The sequence below is a fragment of the Erythrolamprus reginae genome, chromosome 2 (assembly GCF_031021105.1).
Source record: "Erythrolamprus reginae isolate rEryReg1 chromosome 2, rEryReg1.hap1, whole genome shotgun sequence".
NCBI lineage: Eukaryota > Metazoa > Chordata > Lepidosauria > Squamata > Dipsadidae > Erythrolamprus > Erythrolamprus reginae.
Window position 1 is genome coordinate 138,127,551 of NC_091951.1, and position 22,867 is coordinate 138,150,417.

General features: G+C 42.1%; 1 protein-coding gene across 9 annotated transcripts; it reads right to left on the reverse strand.

Annotated features, from left to right (window-relative positions):
* Positions 1 to 3,331: 3,331 nt before the first annotated feature.
* DDX39A (DExD-box helicase 39A) lies at positions 3,332 to 20,895 on the reverse strand. 9 transcript variants are annotated; one of them, XM_070739583.1, is made up of 12 exons: positions 20,731 to 20,895; positions 19,844 to 19,912; positions 15,929 to 16,139; positions 14,947 to 15,074; positions 13,757 to 13,849; positions 12,784 to 12,967; positions 9,951 to 10,069; positions 7,362 to 7,493; positions 7,120 to 7,229; positions 5,493 to 5,637; positions 5,090 to 5,237; positions 3,332 to 3,621 (listed from the first exon to the last, which is right to left on the reverse strand). In XM_070739583.1, exons 3-12 carry the CDS (start codon positions 16,134 to 16,136, stop codon positions 3,605 to 3,607), a joined length of 1,284 nt encoding a protein of 427 aa, XP_070595684.1. In that variant the 5' UTR covers positions 16,137 to 16,139; positions 19,844 to 19,912; positions 20,731 to 20,895; the 3' UTR covers positions 3,332 to 3,604. The 9 variants fall into 9 exon arrangements, with proteins under 9 accessions (XP_070595684.1, XP_070595689.1, XP_070595691.1 ...); XM_070739588.1 differs by having other exon boundaries at positions 15,836 to 16,139; positions 20,731 to 20,848; XM_070739590.1 differs by having other exon boundaries at positions 15,836 to 16,139; positions 19,752 to 19,912; positions 20,731 to 20,848.
* Positions 20,896 to 22,867: the final 1,972 nt, after the last annotated feature.

Here is a 22,867-nt window from a genome sequence, read left to right on the forward strand (position 1 = left end):
CAGTTCTAATCTCCGGGGGGAGTTGGTTCCAGAGGGTCAGGGCCACCACAGAGAAGGCTCTTCCCCTGGGGCCCGCCAACCGACATTGTTTAGTTGACGGGACCCGGAGAAGGCCCACTCTGTGGGACCTAATTGGTCGCTGGGATTTGTGCAGCAGCAGGCGGTCTCGGGGATATTCTGGTCCAGTGCCATGAAGGGCTTTAAAGGTCATATGCACCAATGACAAATTCCTCATGTGTCCAATTACACTTGGCCAATAAAGAATTGTTCTGTTCTATTTTATTCTGTATGAATGGCTTGAACTGCACATAACCAGTGGTGGTGGTTTTTTGGTAGTATTTTAATATATCCTCCTTGATCTGGCTTTGTTGTCTACTGCATTAAGGTGAGTTATTTATAGAATGTCCACTTTATTTATTTATTTATTCATTCATTCATTCAATTTTTATGCCGCCCTTCTCCTTAGACTCAGGGCGGCTTACAACATGTTAGCAATAGCACTTTTTAACAGAGCCAGCATATTGCCCCCACAATCCGGGTCCTCATTTTACCCACCTCGGAAGGATGGAAGGCTGAGTCAACCTTGAGCCGGTGATGAGATTTGAACTGCTGACCTACAGATCTGCAATCAGCTTCAGTGGCCTGCAGTACAGCACCCTACCTGCTGCGCCACCCGGGCTCAGTCCATCAGTTGCACATCACTGCAGGTTGGCCAGAACAAATGCAGTTTAGTGTAGATCCTATAGATCAGAGGTCCCCAACCCGATACCTGGACTAACATCGGTCTGCAGCATGCCAGCAACTGGCCACTCAGACAAGCAAAGTTCCATCCATGGGATGCAGGCAGATGTGAAACTATGCCCCGCTGATCCATGGAAAAACCTTCCTACATGCAACCAGTCCGTGGTGCCTAAAAATGGGGGGGGGAGGGAGGGAACACACTGCTAGATATATTCAATACTATATTTTGGCTGGAAACTGGAAACATGTAGCAGTGATTGGTAGGGTTCCTGAATACTGTTTGTGTCTATTGTGTTGCTTTACCATGACATCAAGGCGGACTCTCTTTTTGATGATGGGGCAATTGGTTATTCATTTCCAGGGGGTCCAGATGTTTAAATGTCATCACTCAATCTAAAGAGTAGTTGTGCAGGACACCCATTTGTATCCTGCATAACTAGCAATGGATCCAGAGGACACAGAGGCACTGATGGCATGTTACAAGCGGCCTGTGTTCCTGGTACCTCAGCCTGAGAGCGAAGAGGACGTGGTGTCAGAGGCAACCAGGGCCTTCTGCACCTCCTGAAATGAGTGATTCAGGAGAAGAGGAGGAGCCTCTTCTTGATGCTAGGACTTGCAGGGCCTATAGGAGGCAAGAGTGGTTACTCAGGAAGCTTTCTCATGAGTAGCACTCTTGGCTACTGGGCCACGCCCTCAAGCTATTTAAGGCAGAGTCACATGATGCTTCGGTGCAGAGGACAATGCCATTTCGTTCCAGACTCTTGCTACATCACTTGTGTCCGACTTGTGATTTGAAAAGTACCACATTCTCCTCTGCATTAATTAGCTCCTGGCTGCCAGCCAACCTCTGTAAGTCTATAAGGAACTCTGCTACAATCTAGTAATTACTGTTGTGTTTACCTATTCTTGAAATTCTGGCTAGCTGCTAATGCATTATTAGCAGTGCGGTGAAGACTTTATTAGATTTTACTTGCTTTTAGAAAAGACTCGAAACATTTAGTACTAAATGGTGTGCATCTTATTATGGAGGGGCTCGATGTTGGGACAGAACAGTTGTACTAAGATTTTATTTATCTTAGGAAGTGGTTTTTTATATACCTGGTATTGCTGGGCATAAAAGATCTGAATGCAGAGTCCATGAAACCTGACATTCTAAGGTGCATGTCATCTAACTTGCATATAATCTGCATAAACATGGTCTTTCTCTTATCCAAATTTAAATCATATATATCAGTTTAGCTACTTCACACATCCAATAAATGGTCTGTAGCTTAAAAAACACCCCTATGCCTTTCAATGTTCTTTAATAAGGTGCTATTAAACTCCTGACTTGGGGCTACCATACAGCTGTCCTCCTCCTACATTTTTTATTCTTTTCAAATTGCAAATCATGGTATTTTTCCAAAGTAGCAAATAATAAGCATCCCAAATGTGCTTTTTCAGGAGGCAACTGGATTTTCTTGTGTTTTTTGTTCTTTTGAAGACGTTTCACTTCTCATCCAATAAGTTTCTTCAGCTCTGACAGGATACTGGGGAATCGAAGGATTTATATTCCTTACAGACAGCTGGTAATTTGCATCCTTTTAGGGGATTGTTGAAGCACTTGGAGGTTTATCTTCAAGGACCCTCTAAGAAAGATGCAAATTACCAGCTGTTTGCATGGAATATAAATCCTTCCATTCTCCACTATCCTGACAGCTGAAGAAGCTTCTTGGATGAGAAGCGAAACCTCTTCAAAAGAAAAGAAAAAGTTCAGTTGCCTCCTGAAAAAGCACCTTTAGGACAACCATGACTTGGCTAACTGAGAATTTCTACATATCTTTAAATAGGCATATCAGTATTTGAGTACTCCATCTAAATTGGATAATGGAAGGCCTAGGTCAATGATGGCAAACCTTTTTTTGCTCGGATGCCAAAAGAGCGTGTGTTCACACCCATAATTCAATGCCTGGGGAGGGCTAAAACAGCTTCCCCCAGGGGCCCTCTGCAGGCTGGATACGGCTGTTTCCCAACTTATGGTGGGCCCAGTAGGCTCGTGTTTTGCCCTCCCCAGGCTTCAAAGGCTTTCCTGGAGCCGAGGGAGGGTTAAAATGCCCTCCCCCATCCCCCCTGGACGGTCTCTGGAAGCCAAAAACGACCTCCCAGAGCCTCTGTATGAGCCAAAAATCATCTGGCTGGCACACACATGCATGTTGGGGCTGAGCTAGGGCAATGGCTCGTGTGCCAGCAGATATGGCTCTACGTGCCACCTGTGGCACCCATGCCATAGGTTCGCCATCACCAGCCTAGGTAGATGTAAGTAAAGAGATCATGTACTAAGACTGGCAGCCTCTTGAGGACTTCCATTCCCATCTTGGTTTATTTAGTAAAAAGCTGCCTCAAGCAAACCTGGAACCAACTGAAGAGTAGACAAGGTATATCTTAGAAGTCCAACACACACAAGGTAAATTGATCATCCTGAAAGCACTCCAAGTAGGTCAAGAGAATGAAGGTTGGAGACCGCAGAAAGTGGAAGAAGCAAGCAAGAATGCATATCTCTATATTTTCTGTAACCAGCAGATTCATTATGCATTAAGACAACCAGAAAAAGTTATTTTAAATTTTTATTTATGAAACATAGCCTCAGGGGCTGACTATTCAGAAAACAGAAACATCTAATTAAAAAAAAGCCCCCAGGCTTGAACTGAGGCAAAAAATATCATCTAGGCACTTTGTAAAGACTTTGTGTTAAGAACCAACATCCTTACATATTGCATAGAGTATCTTTTCAAGAAGATATTCCTCTGAGTTCAGCAGAAGGCATGGGACGTGCTCAACCTCCTGTTCCACTCTGGGCTCAGAGAAGTGGCTCCGTGGACTCAGGCTACCGGCTTTTTTCAACTGCAAGAAACCAGATGGAGAAAAGCAGTCAGCTACTCAGTCATCCTCTGTAGCCAAATCAGCTGAATGCTGCCTCTGTGGTGCTGCAGGCTTTCCTAGAGTCCAGGCTCAACTCTCCAGTGCTAGGAGAGGGCTGCTCCATTGGGAATTTAAAGCTGTCCCCTTCTACAATTCAGCAGTCTTTGCTTCATCATTAGTTACGTCTACTTTTGAAGAAGCATACATGGAAACTTTACCAGTTATATCCTGTTGTTAACAGCCTCCGTTTATTGGTGAAACGGCCACCTCCGTCCCCTCCCGCAATTGTCCCACTTCATTGTCTCCTTTTGCTCACCCCTATCATACATCTGGCCTCCTAAACAAACTGAAGATTTAACTGAGAAAAATAGGTGATCTTACATATTTATACATTTTTCTATATTTCCATTACATGTAGAACAGTATTTAGAGAAGGTGCCAGAGTCTTTGCTTTCAAATCAGCAAATGATACCTGTTTCACTCATGGCTAATTTAAAGATTTATCATCGTTTCCAGGATTCAGTGCCCAGGTCTAGCACCTCTCGGTAGGACAAGTAGCAACACAATTATTCTTCTATAGTAGAGTTTCTTAAAACTATTTTATCTCAGGACCTCTTTCCACTTTTAAGAATTATTAAGGTCCCCCAAAGTTTTTTGTATTGTTGTTGTATTTATTCCTATTGTTAGCCGCTCAGGGTCAGTTTGGAGTGAGTGGCATATAAATACAATAAATAAATAAATATTTGCATTTACTGCAATGAAGATTTAAAATGTTCTACCATCTCTTCTCATAATTGTTGCTGGATGGAGTTTTAATATATGAAAATGTTCCTTTTTAAGCTGGCAAATAATTTTGGTTTAACAGGCCACTGACAGGGTCTTGGGGGACCTCCCTAGGGATCCTAAAACCAACGTTAAGGAACACTGGTCTATCGAATGCCCAGAAACAGAAATGGGCAATTATCGAAGGGAGGCGGGGGCAATGGCCACAGCGACACAGAGTTCCCCTTCGCCCATGGGGGAACCCCAAATCCCTGCCGCCCAGGGGTCCTGGTTCCTACAGAACCGGGCCAGATCCTCCGGGAAGGGGAGATGAAGATGGGGTCGCTGCCACCAGTGGTGGTGTGAACGGGAAGGCTGCCATGACTTAGCTGACAAAGCCACAGCACCAACACCACAACGAAAGGATTTTTAAGAAGCTTGGTAACACCTGGAAAGAGAGAATTAAGTTTAGCACTGGAGAGAGGGGCTAGAACCTAAAAGTGTGCTGGTGAACCTGTGCACTGTCCCTCGGAGATATTTGGGGATTGAGGAGAGCCACCACTGCACTTTTTAAACTTTTATTTTATGCTATTTTTATTTTATATGGGTTTAGCGTGGATTGGGAATCGGCATAAGATTTATGGCAGGATAAAATGCAATTAAGAAATTTAAATAAATCAATACATACTGTAAGATGAGATGTCGATCTCTTCTGGGAGCTCAGCCACATTGACCTCAAAGCGATCCTGTACGTCATTGAGGATTTTGGCATCACCTTCATCTGACACAAAGGTAATCGCCAAACCTTTCGTACCAAAACGCCCAGCACGGGCCACCTGCAGAGAGAAGGATGTATCGAGGATTAAAAGAAGCTCCTCCCCAAACTGAATCCAGTATTTCAGAGCTATCCTCCAGAGGGATGTTCGATTAAAATCAGGCAAACCTCATTCAAGGATTTTTATCAGCAACATCAAATCCTAAAAGAGGCTGGGAATCCACGAAAAAGAATGGTCAGAAGCCATCCAGAATATTCAAGCCACCAACTCCTTATCGTAACTCTGAAGGCAACTCTGTATTGCACCCACACTCACCCTATGTAAGTAGGTATCGGAATCTTCAGGCATATCATAGTTGAAAACTATGTTGACTCGCTCTATGTCCATCCCACGTCCAAACAGATTAGTAGCCACTAAGATGCGACGCTGGAAGTCTTTGAACTGTTGATATCGAGAGAGCCTAGGTGGGAAAAGAGTTAATGCCTTGAACTACATGATTCCTCTCTGATTTTTAGGCCCAAAGGACTTAAAACTTGTTATCATATTTCCCCCAAAATAAGATCTGGGTGAGATCATCCAAGGGCATGGGGTGAGGTATCATCAGTATGCTGATGACACCCAGTTGTACATCTCCACCCCGTGTCCAGTCAGCAAAGCAGTGGAAGTGATATGCCGGTGCCTGGAGGCTGTTAGGGTCTGGATGGGTGTCAACAGGCTCAAACTCAACCCTGACAAGACGGAGTGGCTGTGGGTTTTGTCTCCCAAGGACAATCCCATCTGTCCGTCAATTACCCTGGGGGGGGGAATTATTGACCCCCTCAGAGAGGGTCCGCAACTTGGGCATGCTCCTCGATCCACAGCTAACTTTAGAACACCATCTTTCTGCTGTGGCGAGGGGGGCGTTTGCCCAGGTTCGCCCGGTGCACCAGTTGCAGCAATATTTGGACAGGGAGTCTCTGCTCACAGTCACTCATGCCCTCATCACCTCGAGGTTCAACTACTGCAACACTCTCTACATGGGGCTAGCTCTGAAGAGTGTTCGGAAACTTCAGATCGTGCAGAATGCGGCCGCAAGAACAATCATGGGTCTTCCCAGATATGCCCATGTTTCGTTAACACTCCACGGCCTGCACTGGTTGCCGATTAGTTTCCAGACACAATTCAAAGTGGTGGTAATGACCTATAAAACTCTACAGGGCATCGGACCCGAATACCTACAGGACCGCCTTCTGCCATATGAATCCCAGCGGCCGATTAGGTCCCATACAGTTGGCCTTCTCTGGGTCCTGTTGACTAAACAATGTCATCTGGCGGGACCCAGGGGCAGAGCCTTCTCTGTGGTGGCCCCGGCCCTCTGGAATCAATTCCCTCCGGAGATTCGAACTGCCCCCACCATCCTCGCATTCCGCAAGACTCTGAAGATCTACCTATGTCGCCAGGCATGGAGTAATTGATGAATCCCCTTTTGGGCTAGTAAGATTTATGTGTGATTATGATTGGGTAGTATTGACTGTTTTTAAATGATAGTGGGTTTTTAGCTATAGTTTTAATTATTGGATTTGTACTGCATTGTTTATTATTGTTGTGTCCTGCCCCGAGTCTTCGGAGAGGGGCGGCATACAAATCAAATAAATTATTATTATAAATAACAATAACAACAAAAATAATAATAATTTTTGCTCCAAAAGATGCATAAGGTCTTATTTTGGGGGGAAATACTGTACTAAATGAATCCATCTGGCTGATGATATTAACTGGAGCTTATTTTGGGGGTAGGGCTTATATTATGAGCATCCTGGTTGGGTCTTGTTTTGGGGGAAACACCATAGTATAATTCCTAATTATTATTTTTTTAGCATCAAGACATTGTCCCCCATATTCCATTGTCAAAAACATAGATACTCCACTCGATGTTCAGGTTTCATAGTCTGATGCTGCTCACCTCTCTTCCTGAGACATGCCTCTGTGTATAGCAATAGCTGGGAAGTTCTGTTCAACCAGAAGTTGGGCTAATGCCATGCAGCGCTGCACAGATTTTACAAATATCACAACCTGTAGGGATGGGGAGTGCAAAAAAGAATATATCTGGAAGCCCTACAGATTTCCATCAGCTCCCATTGTGACCATATTCCAAGAGGTAGGATACCATTTCCAAGCCATGGTTGCCAATCCTTTCATACAGACCTGATTGAACTCCAGTACATCCAGCAGGTCAAAGAGTTTGCGGTTTTTCTCTGTATCTTTCAGCTTTACATAGTATTGCTGCAGACCATGTAGAGTCAGCTTTGTCTCGTCATCTACAAATACCTCCATGGGCTGAAAGTAGTGAACAATCAATTAAAACAAAATCCAGCAAATAACTGGTCAACAAATCCCTGTGAAACCAGAACTACACCTGCTCAGAATTATTAGACAAAAAATATCTCAGGAAGATCAATACTTAATAATACATATAATTACAGCTGCCAGACTTGCTTATGCGCAGACCTGGAAATTAAATAACGTCCCCGCAACCCTAAATTTAATAAATAAAATTTACAAAATTGCAGAGATGAACAAGATGACATTGGAAATACAAGAAAAAGACAATACTGAAACTTGGAGCAGATGGTATGATTGGGTTAATCAAAAAAATATATTTAAAAGACTAAATATCTATAACATAGCCAAATCTCTCACAATCTGAAAGTATAGTGGGGGAAAGGAAAAAAATGCAAGCAATCTTGTTACTCCTTTCATTTACTAGATATACAAAACTAAATTGCTGTTTAGCAACAACAGAGTCTACGGAGAGGGGCGACATACAAATCTAATTATTAATAATAATAATAATAATAATAATAATAATAATAATAATTCATGATTTAGGTAATATTGAAATTAATAAAGATTAAGATTTAGATAACAATATATAACATAGCAATATAAAACTAGTAGGCTGATATAATAAAATATAAAAAGCTGTAGCAATAATGTCAACGGGTAGGTTGGCAAATGTGTAAGTCGTTGAGTGTTTAAGACTTGATATATAATTGTAACTATGAAAGACGATATCTTTATATGTTTGCATAGGTCGTGTTCTGTTGTTTGTTTCTGTTTGTTTTGTGGTTTTTATGTATTTTTCTTAATGTAAATAATTAATAAAGATTATTTTTTTAAAAATCCTCCCATGTGCACACATATACACATACAGTAGTGATTAAATATTAATGTAAAAATACAAAAATGACCTTTGTTCCTATATCTGGCACTTAGGATGAAGTAAACCCTAACTCACAAAAGCAATAAAATGTGTTAATAAAAAATAAATAAAATAAAATAAAATGTGTAATAAAATGTGTTAGCTGAAGAAGGAGCTATTGGACATCTTCAGATTTTTGCCACCATTTTATTCCTAGGACTACTATGAACACGATGGTTTTACACCAGCAGTCCCCAATCTTGCAGTTTGGTGGACCGACTTGGGGAACGGGGTGGGGGGCAGGTCAAAGGAACTGGGCTGGCACACATATGCAGCTCAACTTACAAAAGCAGCAGGCTGGCACATGCACATGCCACCCCACCACTCAAGCCGCCCAGTTTTGAACAGGCCATGGACCAATACAGTGATCTCTCGTTTTTCGCGGGGGATGCATTCCAAGACCACCCGTGAAATATGAATTTCCGTGAAGTAGAGGAAAGATTTTTTTTAATGTATTTAACAAGTATTTGGACTTTTAAAACCCACCCTTTGCATTAAACAGTCATTCTATAATGTTTCTCAGCTGGAACTACATGGGGTATCCTACCAGTTTCTTTAATGGAGTACAGTAGGACTGTAGAAGAATTTTATGAATTTTAATGGATTTAAAATTTTCAATGGATTTAATGGATTTAAGCCCCCTTTGAAAACCCATGAAGTAGCGAACCCGCAAAAGATGAACCGCGAAGTAGTGAGGGATTATTGTAATGGGTCATGGCCTGGGGGTTGGAGACCCCTTGTCTAGAGATAATTATAGCATTATTCCTTCCTTTCGCAGGATTGTACAATAGCTCATCTCAACTTCAAAAAATCCATCTGCCAAACAGCATAGACAGATTTCTCAGTAATGTCATGACAGGTTCCTAATTCAATGGGCATTTACCATGCAGGGTCCAATCAATGAAGTAAAAGAATCTTTCCCAATTAAATAAATGAGCTGGGTAGAACAGGTTAGCGGGTATTACCTTTTATGATAACCATCATGTAGCGATTGAAGTCAGATCTCTTAAATCGCACCTGAATCTGTGCTAGTGGCAGGACAGGTTCTCACTTTTCCTATGCCTTAAGCAGCTAGCTGCATTCTCTTTACCTGGCTGTATCTCTTAAGACTGTAACCTTCAGGGCAAAGTCCGCCCTATGATTTTATTGCATTGTAAACTCTTCTGTGCTCTTTCATTTAAGCAGCACAGTATATTCTTCCAACTGAGGGCTTCTTTCTAGTGTGTCTGCAATGTTGCTAGGAGGAGAGTATACGTGATGACAAATGTATAACAATATAATTATGTAAATTCTGCAATTTACTTACTTCAATCAGATGCCCTGATTTATAATTGTGGTATTTGCATGATTAAGCCGCTGACATTTTCTGCTTTCAAGTACCCGCAATCTGCTCCAACCCTCCCCCCTTCACCCCAAACAGGATGTTGAGAGGGAACACAAAATTGCCTCGGTGGATTCTATTTTGTCTACTTTGTACATATGTTGCACGCATTGCCCCCACCGGGAGGCAAAAGATGAGATTTAGTGCTTACATCCTGCATGAACTTCCTGCAGACCGGGCGGATCTCCTTACTCAAGGTGGCACTGAACATCATGCACTGCTTTTCAGGGGGAGTCAATCGAAAGATTTCCTGTACATCACGGCGCATGTCTAAAAGAAACATATAAGAATATGAGTTCCCAATTAAAACAGATTTGAAGTTCAACGATTCATTAGCTCAACCACTCTTTTCACTATTTCTCACCCTCAATATTTTATTGTGATGGCTGAGAGAACAGAAACACATTAGCATTCTAACCATTTCTACAGAGAGCTTTGAGTTCAACTCATCTTGCCTCTTCTGATCACAACTTATAAAAACAAGTGGGTTTTTTCTTTGCACCCGTCCATATAAAATTACAAGCTACAGTAAAAAAATAAGCAAAATGGTACCGAAAATAATTCCCCATCCACCTTTGACATAGCCTGCTCATAGTTGTAATTTTTACAAAAGCATTTCAAACAGCAAGCACTTGAAATCTTTATTCTCCGAGATGCCATTGGGTCGCATGTAATTAGTCATAACAATGAAATTAGAGGCTAATGCTCAACTTTTATGTGTTCCCAACTATACTTTCTTCTCAAAGGAAGAAAAGAACAGATGCAAAAAGAGGAGGAGGAGATGAGCTGGGTTGGGCTGCAACAGAAAACCACTGAGGCCTTCAGCTGACCAGTAGAAGGGGTTGAAAGAAGACAGGTAGGAGTTGAGTCGCAAGTGATCTGCCAAGTAAAAAAAAGGAAAAAGAGAAGTCTACAAAAAGTATAGCAGAAAGGAAAGGCAGCTCAGTGAAGGAAAGCACAGAACGGATGTAGGAATAAATCTCAGGAGGAAGCAAGGAAGGCATACACTTGGACAACGGAAGTCTTGGGAGAAAAGCATCTGGGAAGAATGAGCCTAATCACAAGGACAAACAGAGTTTCTTTTCTAAGGCTTTGTATTCTACCTCTTGGACAGGCCATCTGCCTTACAGAAATGTTTTAGCAAACATTTCTATGAAACTTTGGGAGTAGCTATGTGCACCATAGTAGACATCTTGTGAATGGGCACTCTCTTTCTTGGATTACTAAATAGCCGATAAAGATTTCCCTTCAAGTGTGTTTCAATGCCACATAGATCATCTCAAATTTTGATCTCAGCATATATAAGATTCTTAACCTGGCATCTTTTGTACATTTTGGATTACAACTCTTCAAAAATTGCATTGTAAACGCTAACGTTAATGCCTGTCATGTTTAGCAATGCAATTCAAACCTTGAAGGACATCTGATTGCACATAGATGATTTATGGCTTATACCTGCACACAAAGCTATCTGTTCCTAGATTGCACAAAAGAATTAAGCCATTGTTTGTCTGCTTGGACAAGCTGGATGATTGCATTTTGTAGATAAAGAGATTCTGAGAGCACAGGGGGGGAAAAGAGCTGTAAACTTGCAATAGTAATATGAAAAATATTTTCAGTCTGAAGAGTTTCGAATTCAAAACAACCCCTTTTCTAAATTCGATGGAACATAACTTTACCCAATGTGTTGGGCACTGCTCAGAACATTGCGGAAGCATTCCAAACCCTAGGCATTCCAAACATTGTGTGTTTTGTATGCTTTCAGGTTATGTCAAAGTGAGGACAACTTTGCAGGCATTTCTATTTCACTGCCACCTTGTAGACTATTTCACTGTCTACCTTTCCGGTCACAATTCAAAGTGTTGGTAATGACCTTTAAAGCCCTACATGGCATTGGACCAGAATACCTCCGGAACCGCCTTCTACCGCACGAATCCCAGCAGCCGACAAGGTCCCACAGAGTTGGCCTTCTCCGGGTCCCGTTGACCAAACAATGTCGTTTGGCGGGCCCCAGGGGAAGAGCCTTCTCTGTGGCGGCCCCGGCCCTCTGGAATCAACTCCCCCCAGAGATTAGAACGGCCTCCACCCTCCTTGTCTTTCGCAAATTACTCAAGACCCACCTTTATCGCCAGGCATGGGGGAACTGAGTCATCCTCCCCCAGGCTTTTATATTTTATGTTTGGTATGTATGTGTTGTATGGTTTTAAATTGCTGGGGTTTTAGATATGTTTTATTTTAATATTAGATTTGTTTCACGGTTATATTGTTTCTATTACTGTTGTGAGCTGCCCCGAGTCTTCGGAGAGGGGCGGCATACAAATCTAATTAATAATAATAATAATAATAATAATAATAATAATATAATAATAATAAGGCCTTCTCTTCAGGGGAGGTGGTAGGCTTCTTTTTGAAAGGTTTCTAATATATATCAGAAAAAAACTGAACAATTCTGAAATATTGCCAACTTCTTTTTCCCCCTCAGGGGAACTTTAATTCCATCCCAACTCATTTAAAGCCATAGTTTTTAGGTTTTGTATCATGATTTGCACCCTCACTAACAGCCACTCATCTATCTGAAGAGCGATAGGAAGTTACTGGCACACTTCTTTAAAAGAGCTTGACTTTACTACTAGCAGGCAATACACTCTTCCAAGATATTTTGGAAGACATGGTTCAGCTCACTTCTTTTAACACCTGAAAACAGCCGCCTAAATGTTGCATTAAATGGATTCGTTAAAGCAGCACTTTTTCTGTTTTTCCTAATATCTGAAAAGGTCTCTGTTTACTGAACATTAAATAGGTGCTCTGCTCAAATGAAGTTTGAATCATGCACGCCAAATCTCTATCTCAGTGTCTTGTCCTGTAAACTGGGCATCAGACCATTTTCTTACAATGGATCAAGAATTCAACACTCTATAAACAATTCCAGTTTTATTTGGACTTCTGCAGCCCACAACCCCCTCCCTTTCCCCAGGTTCTCTTACCTAGCTGCTCAAGCATCTTGTCACATTCATCCAATACAAAATGCTTCACATTGCGCAGATTGAGTGTCTTGTTGCGTACCAATGCTAACGTACGGCCTGGGGTCCCCACAACAATATGTGGACAGTTTTTCCTAAGCACCTCTTCATCTTTTTTGATAGAAAGCCCCCCAAAGAAAACGGCTACCTGCAGGAGAATCAGAAATCACTCAAATGACTACACAACACATTATTTATACAATGCAGTAAATCATATTCAAACACAACCACTTTGGTGTAGTAATAAGGTACCAGGCTAGAAACCAGGTGACTGAATTCTTGTTCCATCCTAGGCACAAAGCCAGCTGGGTGACTTTGAGCCAGTCACTCTCTCATTTGTGGAAAGGAAGCAACAGCCTCCTTGCCTTTCGTAAGCTCCTTAAAACCCACCTCTGTCGTCAGGCATGGGGGAATTGAGACATTCTTTCCCCCTAAGCCTTTATAATTTATGCATGGTATGTTTGTTGTATGGATGTTTAGTTTTATAATAAGGGTATTTTAGTTGTTTTTAGTATTGGATTTGCATGATGTTTTTTATTACTGTTGTTAGCCGCCCCGAGTCTACGGAGAGGGGCGGCATACAAATCAAATGAAATCAAATCAAATCAAATAAATAAATAAATAAAAACCCACTTCTGAAGGATTTAGTTAATAAAAGTTCAGCGACTAAGCAGTCACCATGGATCGACAATAAGTGAAATGTACAGATGCACCAACATACACAAACACATAAAGCTCTTGAAAGTTACGATTCATACTAGTCATCTTCTTTCAAAAAATTCGGTCACTTTGAAACAATAAACTTTTGTACAATACTAGACAACCCTGTGACCCGTTGGATCACTCTTTAGACAGAATGGTAGTACAACCAGATGTGATTTAAAAAATACTAAAGATTCTAAATATTTTGAAACCCAAAGTAATACATGCCACTCACCTTGACACTGGTCATATACTTTGAGAAGCGTTCATATTCTTTACTGATCTGGAATGCCAATTCCCGGGTATGACACATCACTAGTACTGAGACCTAGAAGAATTTAAAGAAATATTGATACAAAGGCATCAAATGGATGGTTCTTTAGTTGTTTGGATGGGAAGGAGCTATCCCCAACTCAATCCTACACAGACAGAGTGGTTACGGGTGTCTGAATTACCCAGACCTGAAGATATTCCATCTTTGACCTTGGATGGAATTGCACTTCTGTCTTCAAGGTTAGCACAGATGTGAGATCTTCCTGGATTCACAGTCCCTGCTGTGGAAGCCTTAGCCAGGAAAGTCTTCACAAAATTCATCTAGCGAAACAGTTGTTTTTTTTCCTAGATCAAGAGGCCTTTCAGATAGTTGCTCATGCCCACGTCACCTCCTGGCTTGAGTACTGCAATGCTCTGTACATAGGGCTACCCTTGAAGAGTAACGAGAAGCTTCAGATTGTTATGACAAAAGCAATACTCCATGCTCAAGGCATACCAATGTAACATTTCTGCCACTCAAGCTGCACTGGTTGATAATTTACTTCCAGGTGTGTTTCGAGACACTGGCTGTTACCTACAAAGTCCTACATGACATAGTGCCTGGTTATTTGAAGCACCGCCTATCTCTTATAATATCTCTCTGGCCGATTACATTCTCCAGGTTGGCATGCTCCAGTTCCTTTTATGTTTTATTGTAATTTCTTTGACTAGTGAGCCATCAAAAGCCATTGAATCAGGTGAAATACAAGTTTAATAAATTATTATTACATGAATCAAAAAGTCTCTGCCTGACTATGGAATAACATTTTGCAATAGCAGGCATATGGTTGAAAGCAAGTCTAACAGTGTAATTCAAGTCTTATTCCCTTTAAATGTGCAAGAAATTATTTATTTATTAAAACCATGCTTTTGAAATAGATAATTAAACAGGAAAAAAGATACATTTTAAACTAATTATGTTGAATTCTTAGAGCTTACTGTGACCAAAACAGATATAAGACATTTGGAATTTCCTTTTGCTGTTCATGCCCAGAATCATTGCTAAAGAAATCACTCATGGAAGCAGCTAAATCACATTTACAAGACTCCTACCACCTTCTTGTGGTATTTAGCTTTCTGTCAACAAACCTTTTCCTAACATCCTTTACATACCTGCCCATCCAGTGGCTGAATCTGCTGCAGAGTAGCCAATACAAAAACAGCAGTTTTGCCCATGCCCGATTTGGCTTGACATAGTACATCCATGCCTAGAATTGCCTGAGGAATGCATTCATGTTGTACTGATAGGGGGAGAAGAAAAAATAATTACACAAGAGTCACTGAGGATATTAAAATATTTCATGTTACATAGAAGTCCGGAAAGCCTTGATCCCAGCTTCTCTTCTTTCATATTATATCCTTGGAGATTTACATACATATCCCATAAGAAAATTTAGCTGTTTTCCGGCCACTGGCATTTAATCCATGCATCACTTTGAATTAAAAGACAAATGTAACAGATCGTAAGAAACTTTGATATAGATTAGCCACATCCCTAACCCTCCCCCTTAAATATAAGATCCTACTCTATATTATAAAGGGAGCTCAGGTGCTAACAAGGTTTCAGTTAGTTGGCTGAAAATTATGCCTCTTGTGCCAGATTGAATTTAGATCTTGCAGCAAAGATTATATAGCTTTGTGAAATTTATTTGATCTCTTTCAGAATCCCTAAAGCATTTAATTGCTTTTTTCACATACATTGAATAACATGCAAAACATGTTAGTAAGAAGTAAAAGAAACAAGCACCGGACTTGCTATTTAATCACTTATATATATATATATTGCTAGGTCTCACAATGAAGTTCCAGTAACATTCCAAGATATGTAATTTTAAAAAATTTAAAAATACTTTCTCACAGAATTGTAATAATCTCCAGTATGAAATTGCATTCGCAGAGCTCCCCACTGGATTATCATCATAGTGGCTGGGCTAGACTCAATACTGATAACAATTAAAACCAAACCATCCCACCCCTGCCCCCTGCAGCCCCCAGCTCTCACCCTGCACCGCGTAGCACCACTGGCAGTTGCTTCCCGGTGGGTGAACTGGGCTGATTGATGAGGGGGGGCCAAGGGCCTTGGCTCAGCTCCTACCTTCTGATGGATGTTCAAAGCCACAATCCACAATGGCACGAAGTAATTCTGGCTTCATCAGGAAATCTCGGAAGCCAGAACTGTGAATGGAGACATAAGAGCCCTTCACATCCTTTTTAACAAGGGGAGGAGTTTCATCTATCACTCCTTGAGGCTCTTCATCGTCTTCATAATCCAGCAACTCATTCTCCACATCCTGCTCAGCCATATCCTTCAGGGAAAACAAAAAGCACAGAACTTTTGTAATACATTAATGGATGACAGCTAAATCCAGAGTAAGGGAGACCAAAACTACAGATATACTTGGAGGTAACAATTAATAAGACTACAGCTTGAAGTTGTTTATACCCATCAATTCTGAGTGAATCCTACTGATAGAGTTTAACTAACTTCCCAACATCTCAAAGTTGTAATTTTTCAAACAACCTGTGAGCCTAAGATCAGCATCACTCATTTTCCCATCCTGTTATTATTTTTCAAGTTAGATGCCATATTTTAAATATATGGCATGTGATATTGTAGGTCTTTTTGAAATACATGCTACCCAAACCATGTTACTATGTATTTATTATAGTAGATATGTCCTTTCCTTCTTAATGCAAACTTTTCATGTCATAGAAGTTGTAAAAATAATCTAAAATAGAGGGCAAGGAATTGACAACACTCTGACATTCCCGAACATTCAGGAGGTTGTGAGTTCGATCCTAGGTAGAGGCAGATGTAGGGTCTCCTGCTTGGGCAGGGGGGGTTGGACTAGATGACCTAGAAGGTCCCTTCCAACTCTGTTAATCTGAATCTGACTAAGTGATCTGGCCTTCTCATCAGGCCACAGAACATATTAACACATATCTTATCTTTCAAACAAGTCTTCAGTGATCAATGATAAAATTATACTGCTGAAGTTGTAATCTCATCCCTGCTATATTAACTGTATTTATAAAGGTAGACACCAGTCTCTTTTCTATATATTTTTATCCATCATTCTTCATGGATTTTCATAGAATGTTGTGCAGACATAGCCTGTTTTAGAACAGTCTGTATTTAAATCAAAGATAAAAATATTGTCTTCCCAGCATTTACTTGTTTCTCATTAATCTTAGGAAAACTCATTTCCAGTGTTAATTCTTCTAATTAATATTTCATATGTCAATGAAGAGAAAAAATTAGTTAAGTCACAGATTAATCATAATGAGTCTTCCATCAATCCTACAGAGAAAGGGCTAGGTAATTTGCTCATCATTCAAGAGGACTTTTGCTTAAAGTCTCCATTAAGAAATACAAATGTTGATTGACAGCCAGTCTTTAATGGCTGCTCCCCAATTTTAACCCACTCTTTCACATGGAGCCAAGACAGCCTTATCAGCTAATTTCCATAGGCTTTATTGACAGTTAGGTGTTCATTAAGGCAAAGCCATTTTGATGTACTGATTAAACCCATCAGAATAAAAAATTGGAGATTGTGTAATCTAGTACAGTTTTGGGCAGGAAGCCAGCTGGGTGACATTGGGCTAGATTCTCCCTCAGCCCTAGGAGAAAGACAATGGAAAATCACTTCCAAACATGCCGCCAAGAGAACTTCATGGACTTGTTCATCTAGTAAGAGTTGACATTGATTCAGGCAAGCATTCACGCACACGAACTAAAGTAGACATGATTACTGGTAAATAACATTGTATTTTAAAAAATGGTTCACAATATTGTAATATATCCTATGTTACAATTCCTGCCCACGAGAATGAGCATCTCCTAGAGATTCATGTGGCTCCCTTCCCTTAAGTTCTTTCGGAAATTGCCAAAAATCTTGTTCTCCCAAGCTTCTGCAACAGGGGGACTGGGGACTCCTTCTTCTGTTTCGTTGGTTTGATTTGTTTGGGTATCTTGCTCTTCCAGTCAATTATATTTTCTCTATGTTGGTTTTTTAGTTGTAAACCACTCAGAATAATTTGGGAGTTACCATAAGTAGCCTATAAAGCAGTGTTTCCCAACCTTGGCAGCTTGAAGCTATTTGGACTTCAACTCCCACAATTCCCCAGCCAGCGAATGCTGGCTGGGGAATTCTGGGAGTTGAAGTCCAAATAGCTTCAAGTTGCCAAGGTTGGGAAACACTGCTATAAAGGATACTTCTGACTTCCCTAACCCAAAGACCTCCTGATATACTGAACCCCAGCCTCACATCTCCCTGTTAGTAGAGTGAAACTTGCTATTGAAAAGACAAACCCAGAGGTTCAAAGCATAAGGTGACTGCATGATATGAAACAGCTTTTTGTTTGTTTGAGGCAAAACAGTGTAGGAGTCAAGACGCAGAATTAGGAAAATGTGGGCCCAAATTCACCACTGCCACCATTTATGAGTCTATCTCTCTTATTCTTGTGAGAAATAACTGAACACTGTATCTCCCCTTGAGAAGAAAAGGTGAGGTGAACCATTGGTCAGTAGATCTTCGACTGGTGTTGTGGTGAACGTTGCTGCGACGGGTGCCCAAGATTTATTTATTTATTTTATTACTTGGATTTCTATGCCACTCCTCTCCGAGGACTCAGGGCGGCTTACAACATGTAATAAAACAATATGAAACATCTTAATCCAATTAATTACAGTAATTTAAATTTTAAAACGCTCAAAACCATAAAAACAGTCATTTCATTCAATCCACTTTCTTTCAACGCATTCATTGGCCAGGGGGCAAGAAGCTAGTAGCCCCAAGCCTGGTGGCATAAATGAGCCTCAAGACCCTTACGGAAGGTGATACATACTGAAGCGCACAAAATCAACAGAATCAGTGCCTCCCGAGAATTCCTCGACCGTTTTGAGATTGAAGGCAAGGATTTTCTCAACTGTACAGTGACAGGAGATGAAACTGGGGCTTATCACCATACAGTGGTACCTCAAGATACGAACCCCTCGTCTTACGAACAACTCGTGATACGAACCCGGGGTTCAGAAAAATTTTGCCTCTTCTTACGAACTTTTTTCGAGTTACGAACCGGCATTCGGAGACTGCTGGGAAGCCGCGCGGCTGTTTTAAAAGGTGACAGCCGGGCGGCGGGGCTTCCCAGAAGCCTCCCGAACGCCGGTTCGTAACTCGAACAAAGTTCGTAAGAAGAGGCAAAATTTTGCTGAACCCCGGGTTCGGTTCGGGAGGTTGCTGGGAAGCCCCCCAGGCCGGCTGCGACCTTTTAAAACACCCGCGCCGCTTCCCAGCTGTCTCCTGAAGCCGAACGCCAAAGCCGAACGTCCGCGTTCGGCTTCAGGAGACAGCTGGGAAGCGGCGCGGCTGTTTTAAAAGGTCGCAGCCGGCCTGGGGGGCTTGCCAGCACCCCCCTGAACCCCGAACCCGGGTTCGGGGGGGTGCTGGGAAGCCCCCCAGGCCGGCTGTCACCTTTTAAAACAGCCGCGCGGCTTCCCAGCAGTCACCGAAAGCCGTTTTTTGGGGGGGGGGGGGGTTGGTTGCACGGATTAATTGACTTTACATTGTTTCCTATGGGAAACAATTTTTCGTCTTACGAACCTTTCGTCTTACGAACCTCCTTCTTGCACCAATTAAATTCGTATCATGAGGTATTACTGTACTCCAAAGAGCAAAAGTCAATCAATGCAGTGGTGCCATACCCATTCTCCTTCAGCCCTCAAAGTCAAAACTCAGCAATCATCGAGAAAAATCTTGTACACCCATCACGCACAAATATTGGGCACCCATCACAGCAGCGTTTCTGCGCTTAGCATTCAGGCAGCACATTACAGCACGCACATCGCACTTGGAGGAAACGAAATGAGGACGCTCATATCTAACCTTCACCACAACGGCAGTCGATGATCTACTGACCACTGGCACTGCTCGTTCTCTTCCACTGGCTTCCCGCTACACAATAGTAATACCAGCTTCCCATGCGAACAATCACGGTGAGGGTTACGTGCCTTGTAACTTTACTTTCTGGATAATCCTCGTACTTCCAGAACTATTGACAAGGAAAAACTGCAACCAACCTAGGAAAAAAAGAGAATGTATGTATGTACACTGCTCAGAAAAATAAAGGGAACACTCAAATAACACATCCTAAATCTGAATGAATGAAATATTCTCATTGAATACTTTGTTCTGTACAAAGTTGAATGAGCACCACAGCATGTGAAATTGTCAGTGTTGCTTCCTAAGTGGACAGTTTGGTTTCACAGAAGTTTGATTTACTTGGAGTTATATTGTGTTGTTTAAGTGTTCCCTTTAATTTTTAAGCAGTATATATATATATGCATATTAATATTTAAATAGCACGACGTTACCTTTCGCTTATGGGAAAACCTGCAACAGAAATTTAATAATCCCCTGCCTATTTCTAATTAATCTCGATTAGGTTACTTGGTCCGTATGGAAGGGGCTGCTGAAAGGGACGGGTGGGAAAGAGCAGGCTTCAGAGACTCGGACGGCGGCGGAAGACGGAGCCGACGGCTGAAAGAGGAACGTCGCCACGAGTTCGCCCAGCCGCGGGGCTCCTACCCGGCCGACGACCTCCTAAACCGGGCGGCGCCTTCAAGCTTACGGCACTCAGCCTGCACTTCTCCTTCCGCACCGCAGACAGGCAGGGCGAGCCTTGGAGTTTCCACGATTAAAGGGAGCGGGGGAGGGTTGTGCCCGGACGCCAGCAGGGTAAAAGTATTTCGTTGGAAGGGCTCAGTGACGGAGCGCGCAACAGAGACCACCAACACCAAGACGGCGCCTCTCCGCCACGGGCCGTCGGAAAGCCGAGGAGCCAACGCGCCTCAGGGGCTTCCACGCCGCTTCCCTCCCGCCTCACGGCGCCGCTCACCTGCCCACGTTCAGCTCGCGAGCTTCTGCTTGGACCGCCGAATGCTCGCCCCGCGCCAATTGGCACAGGACGGATGGGGGGGGGTTCTTTTCCTTCTAATTGGTCCTCGTCGAATAAAGTCCCGCCTCTCTCGGAAAGGGGGAAGAAAGCCGTCGGCTGCTAGGCATGCCAATCCAATGCCCTTGCTTTAATGATTGGATTGGAAAGAGTGCATTGCCGGCTCCTTCCGGTGTTTCAAGTCCCGCGGCTTACGGAGAAAGAAAAATGGCTGCCGAGAGTGGGAAAAGGGAAGTCGAGGCAGCTGAAGTTTCTCTAGCGAGTGTATGGTGGTGAAAAGGAAGGAGGAACGGATCGCCATTTTGGGTGCGGGCAGATGTGCCCTCCAATGCTTTTATGCTTAGGCAGTAAGAATTGGTTATCCTTAGCATTATTCGTAAATAATAATAATTAATTGTAACTATGGAAGAACCCGAACTGTTTGGAGGAAGATGGGATTTTAAAAGATAGGCAATCATAAGGAACGGTTAGAATGGCCTTCTGTTAACTGCGATTGATGCAAGAGAGTGGGCTGGGTTTGAGATAAATTAGAACGAGGAGTTATAATACTTAACTTTTAAATAAAGTGGAAGTGTTTCAGGATTATAACCCTAAACTCCTCAAAGCCTCCAGTCCAGAGTAATGCAGAACTTCCTGGAGCATCTATTTCCCCGCCAGACAATCTCACAAGTCCTGAGCAGGACGGAAATATTTGGGTTTCCCCAGGGGTGAAATCCAATTTTTTTTACTTCCTGTTCTGTGGGCCTGGTGTTATTTGGTGGGCGTGGCAGGGGATGATAAAGCAAAAATATTTATTTATTTATTTGTCAAACAAGTATACTGTAGTACATACTAACATAACATAAGTAGAACGTTGGATTTCACCCCTGGGTTGCCCACGGACAGGGATAGAATAGGATTGTTTTATTGGCCAAGTGTGATTGGACACACAAGGAATTTGTCTTGGTGCCTATGCTCTCAGTGTACATAAAAGAAAATATAGATTCGTCAAGAATCATGAGGTACAACACTTGATTATTGTCATAGGGGTCAAATAAACAATGAGAAACAGTCAATCAATAGGATGGGTTCCAACTTACCTCGCTGCTGGTTCATTTCTTCCTGCATTGCATGGTTGTGCCTTGTGGGCATATGTGCTTTGTGGGGGCACATGCATGCACAGTGCAAAAAAACTGAATTTTTTTTAACATCAAAACAAAATAGTGATACATATGCAGTGCGGGAAGTTAAGCTTCTGTGCATGTGCATTTTTTTTTAAATAATCTTTATTGGTTATATATATTAAAGAAGACCAAAAAAACCCCATATATAACAAGGGAAAAGGATAAGGAAAAAAAGTAATAAACAATTTCCAGAATGTAATTGTGCATGGCACACAACATAAAATACAGAAATACTAGTGTAACTATATGAGATTGTTTTTACAATACTTCGTGTTTGTTTGTTGTGACTTACCACTGTGTAGTCAGTATACATATAAATATATACATATAGAAAATTTAAAATAAAAAAATAGGCATCAACGGACTGGATTGATGATGTCATCTTGACGTCGCCAGCAGATCGCTACCAGTTTGGGCGAACTGGGAGGAACCCACCCCTGTCTGCGGATTACATACGTTCATGGGAACTGATTCTATTCTTGTAGCTGTTCCAGGCTGAGATTCTTAGAACAGCCCCATTCAGCCAAATAAATTGAATACATCTCCATTATATAAACCAAAATACTTTGAGGCAGGAAGATTCACAACTTTGATAGACAGGCAAAAACAGAGTACAGTGATCCCTCGAGTTTCGCGATCTCGATCTTCACGAAATGCTATATCGTGATTTTTCAAAAAATATTAATTAAAAAAAACCCACTTCCGCGTTTGGCTTCAGGAGTCAGCTGGGAAGCGACGCGGCTGTTTTAAAAGGTCGCAGCCGGCCTGGGGGGCTTCCCAGCACCCCCCCGAACCCCCAACCCAGGTTCGGGGGGTGCTGGCAAGCCCCCCAGGCCGGCTGCGACCTTTTAAAACAGCCGCACCGCTTCCCAGCTGAGTCCTGAAGCCAAACGCCAAAGGGCGGGGGGGGGCGGGGG

Coding starts and splice junctions, on each gene's coding strand:
- DDX39A (XM_070739583.1), bottom strand. CDS start 16,136: ATGGCTGAGCAGGATGTGGAGAATGAGTTGCTGGATTATGAAGACGAT. Junction 13,850..14,946: donor TTCAGCCACTGGATGGGCAG/GTATGTAAAGGA, acceptor AAATTCTTCTAG/GTCTCAGTACTAGTGATGTG. Junction 12,968..13,756: donor AGTATATGACCAGTGTCAAG/GTGAGTGGCATG, acceptor ATTCTCCTGCAG/GTAGCCGTTTTCTTTGGGGG.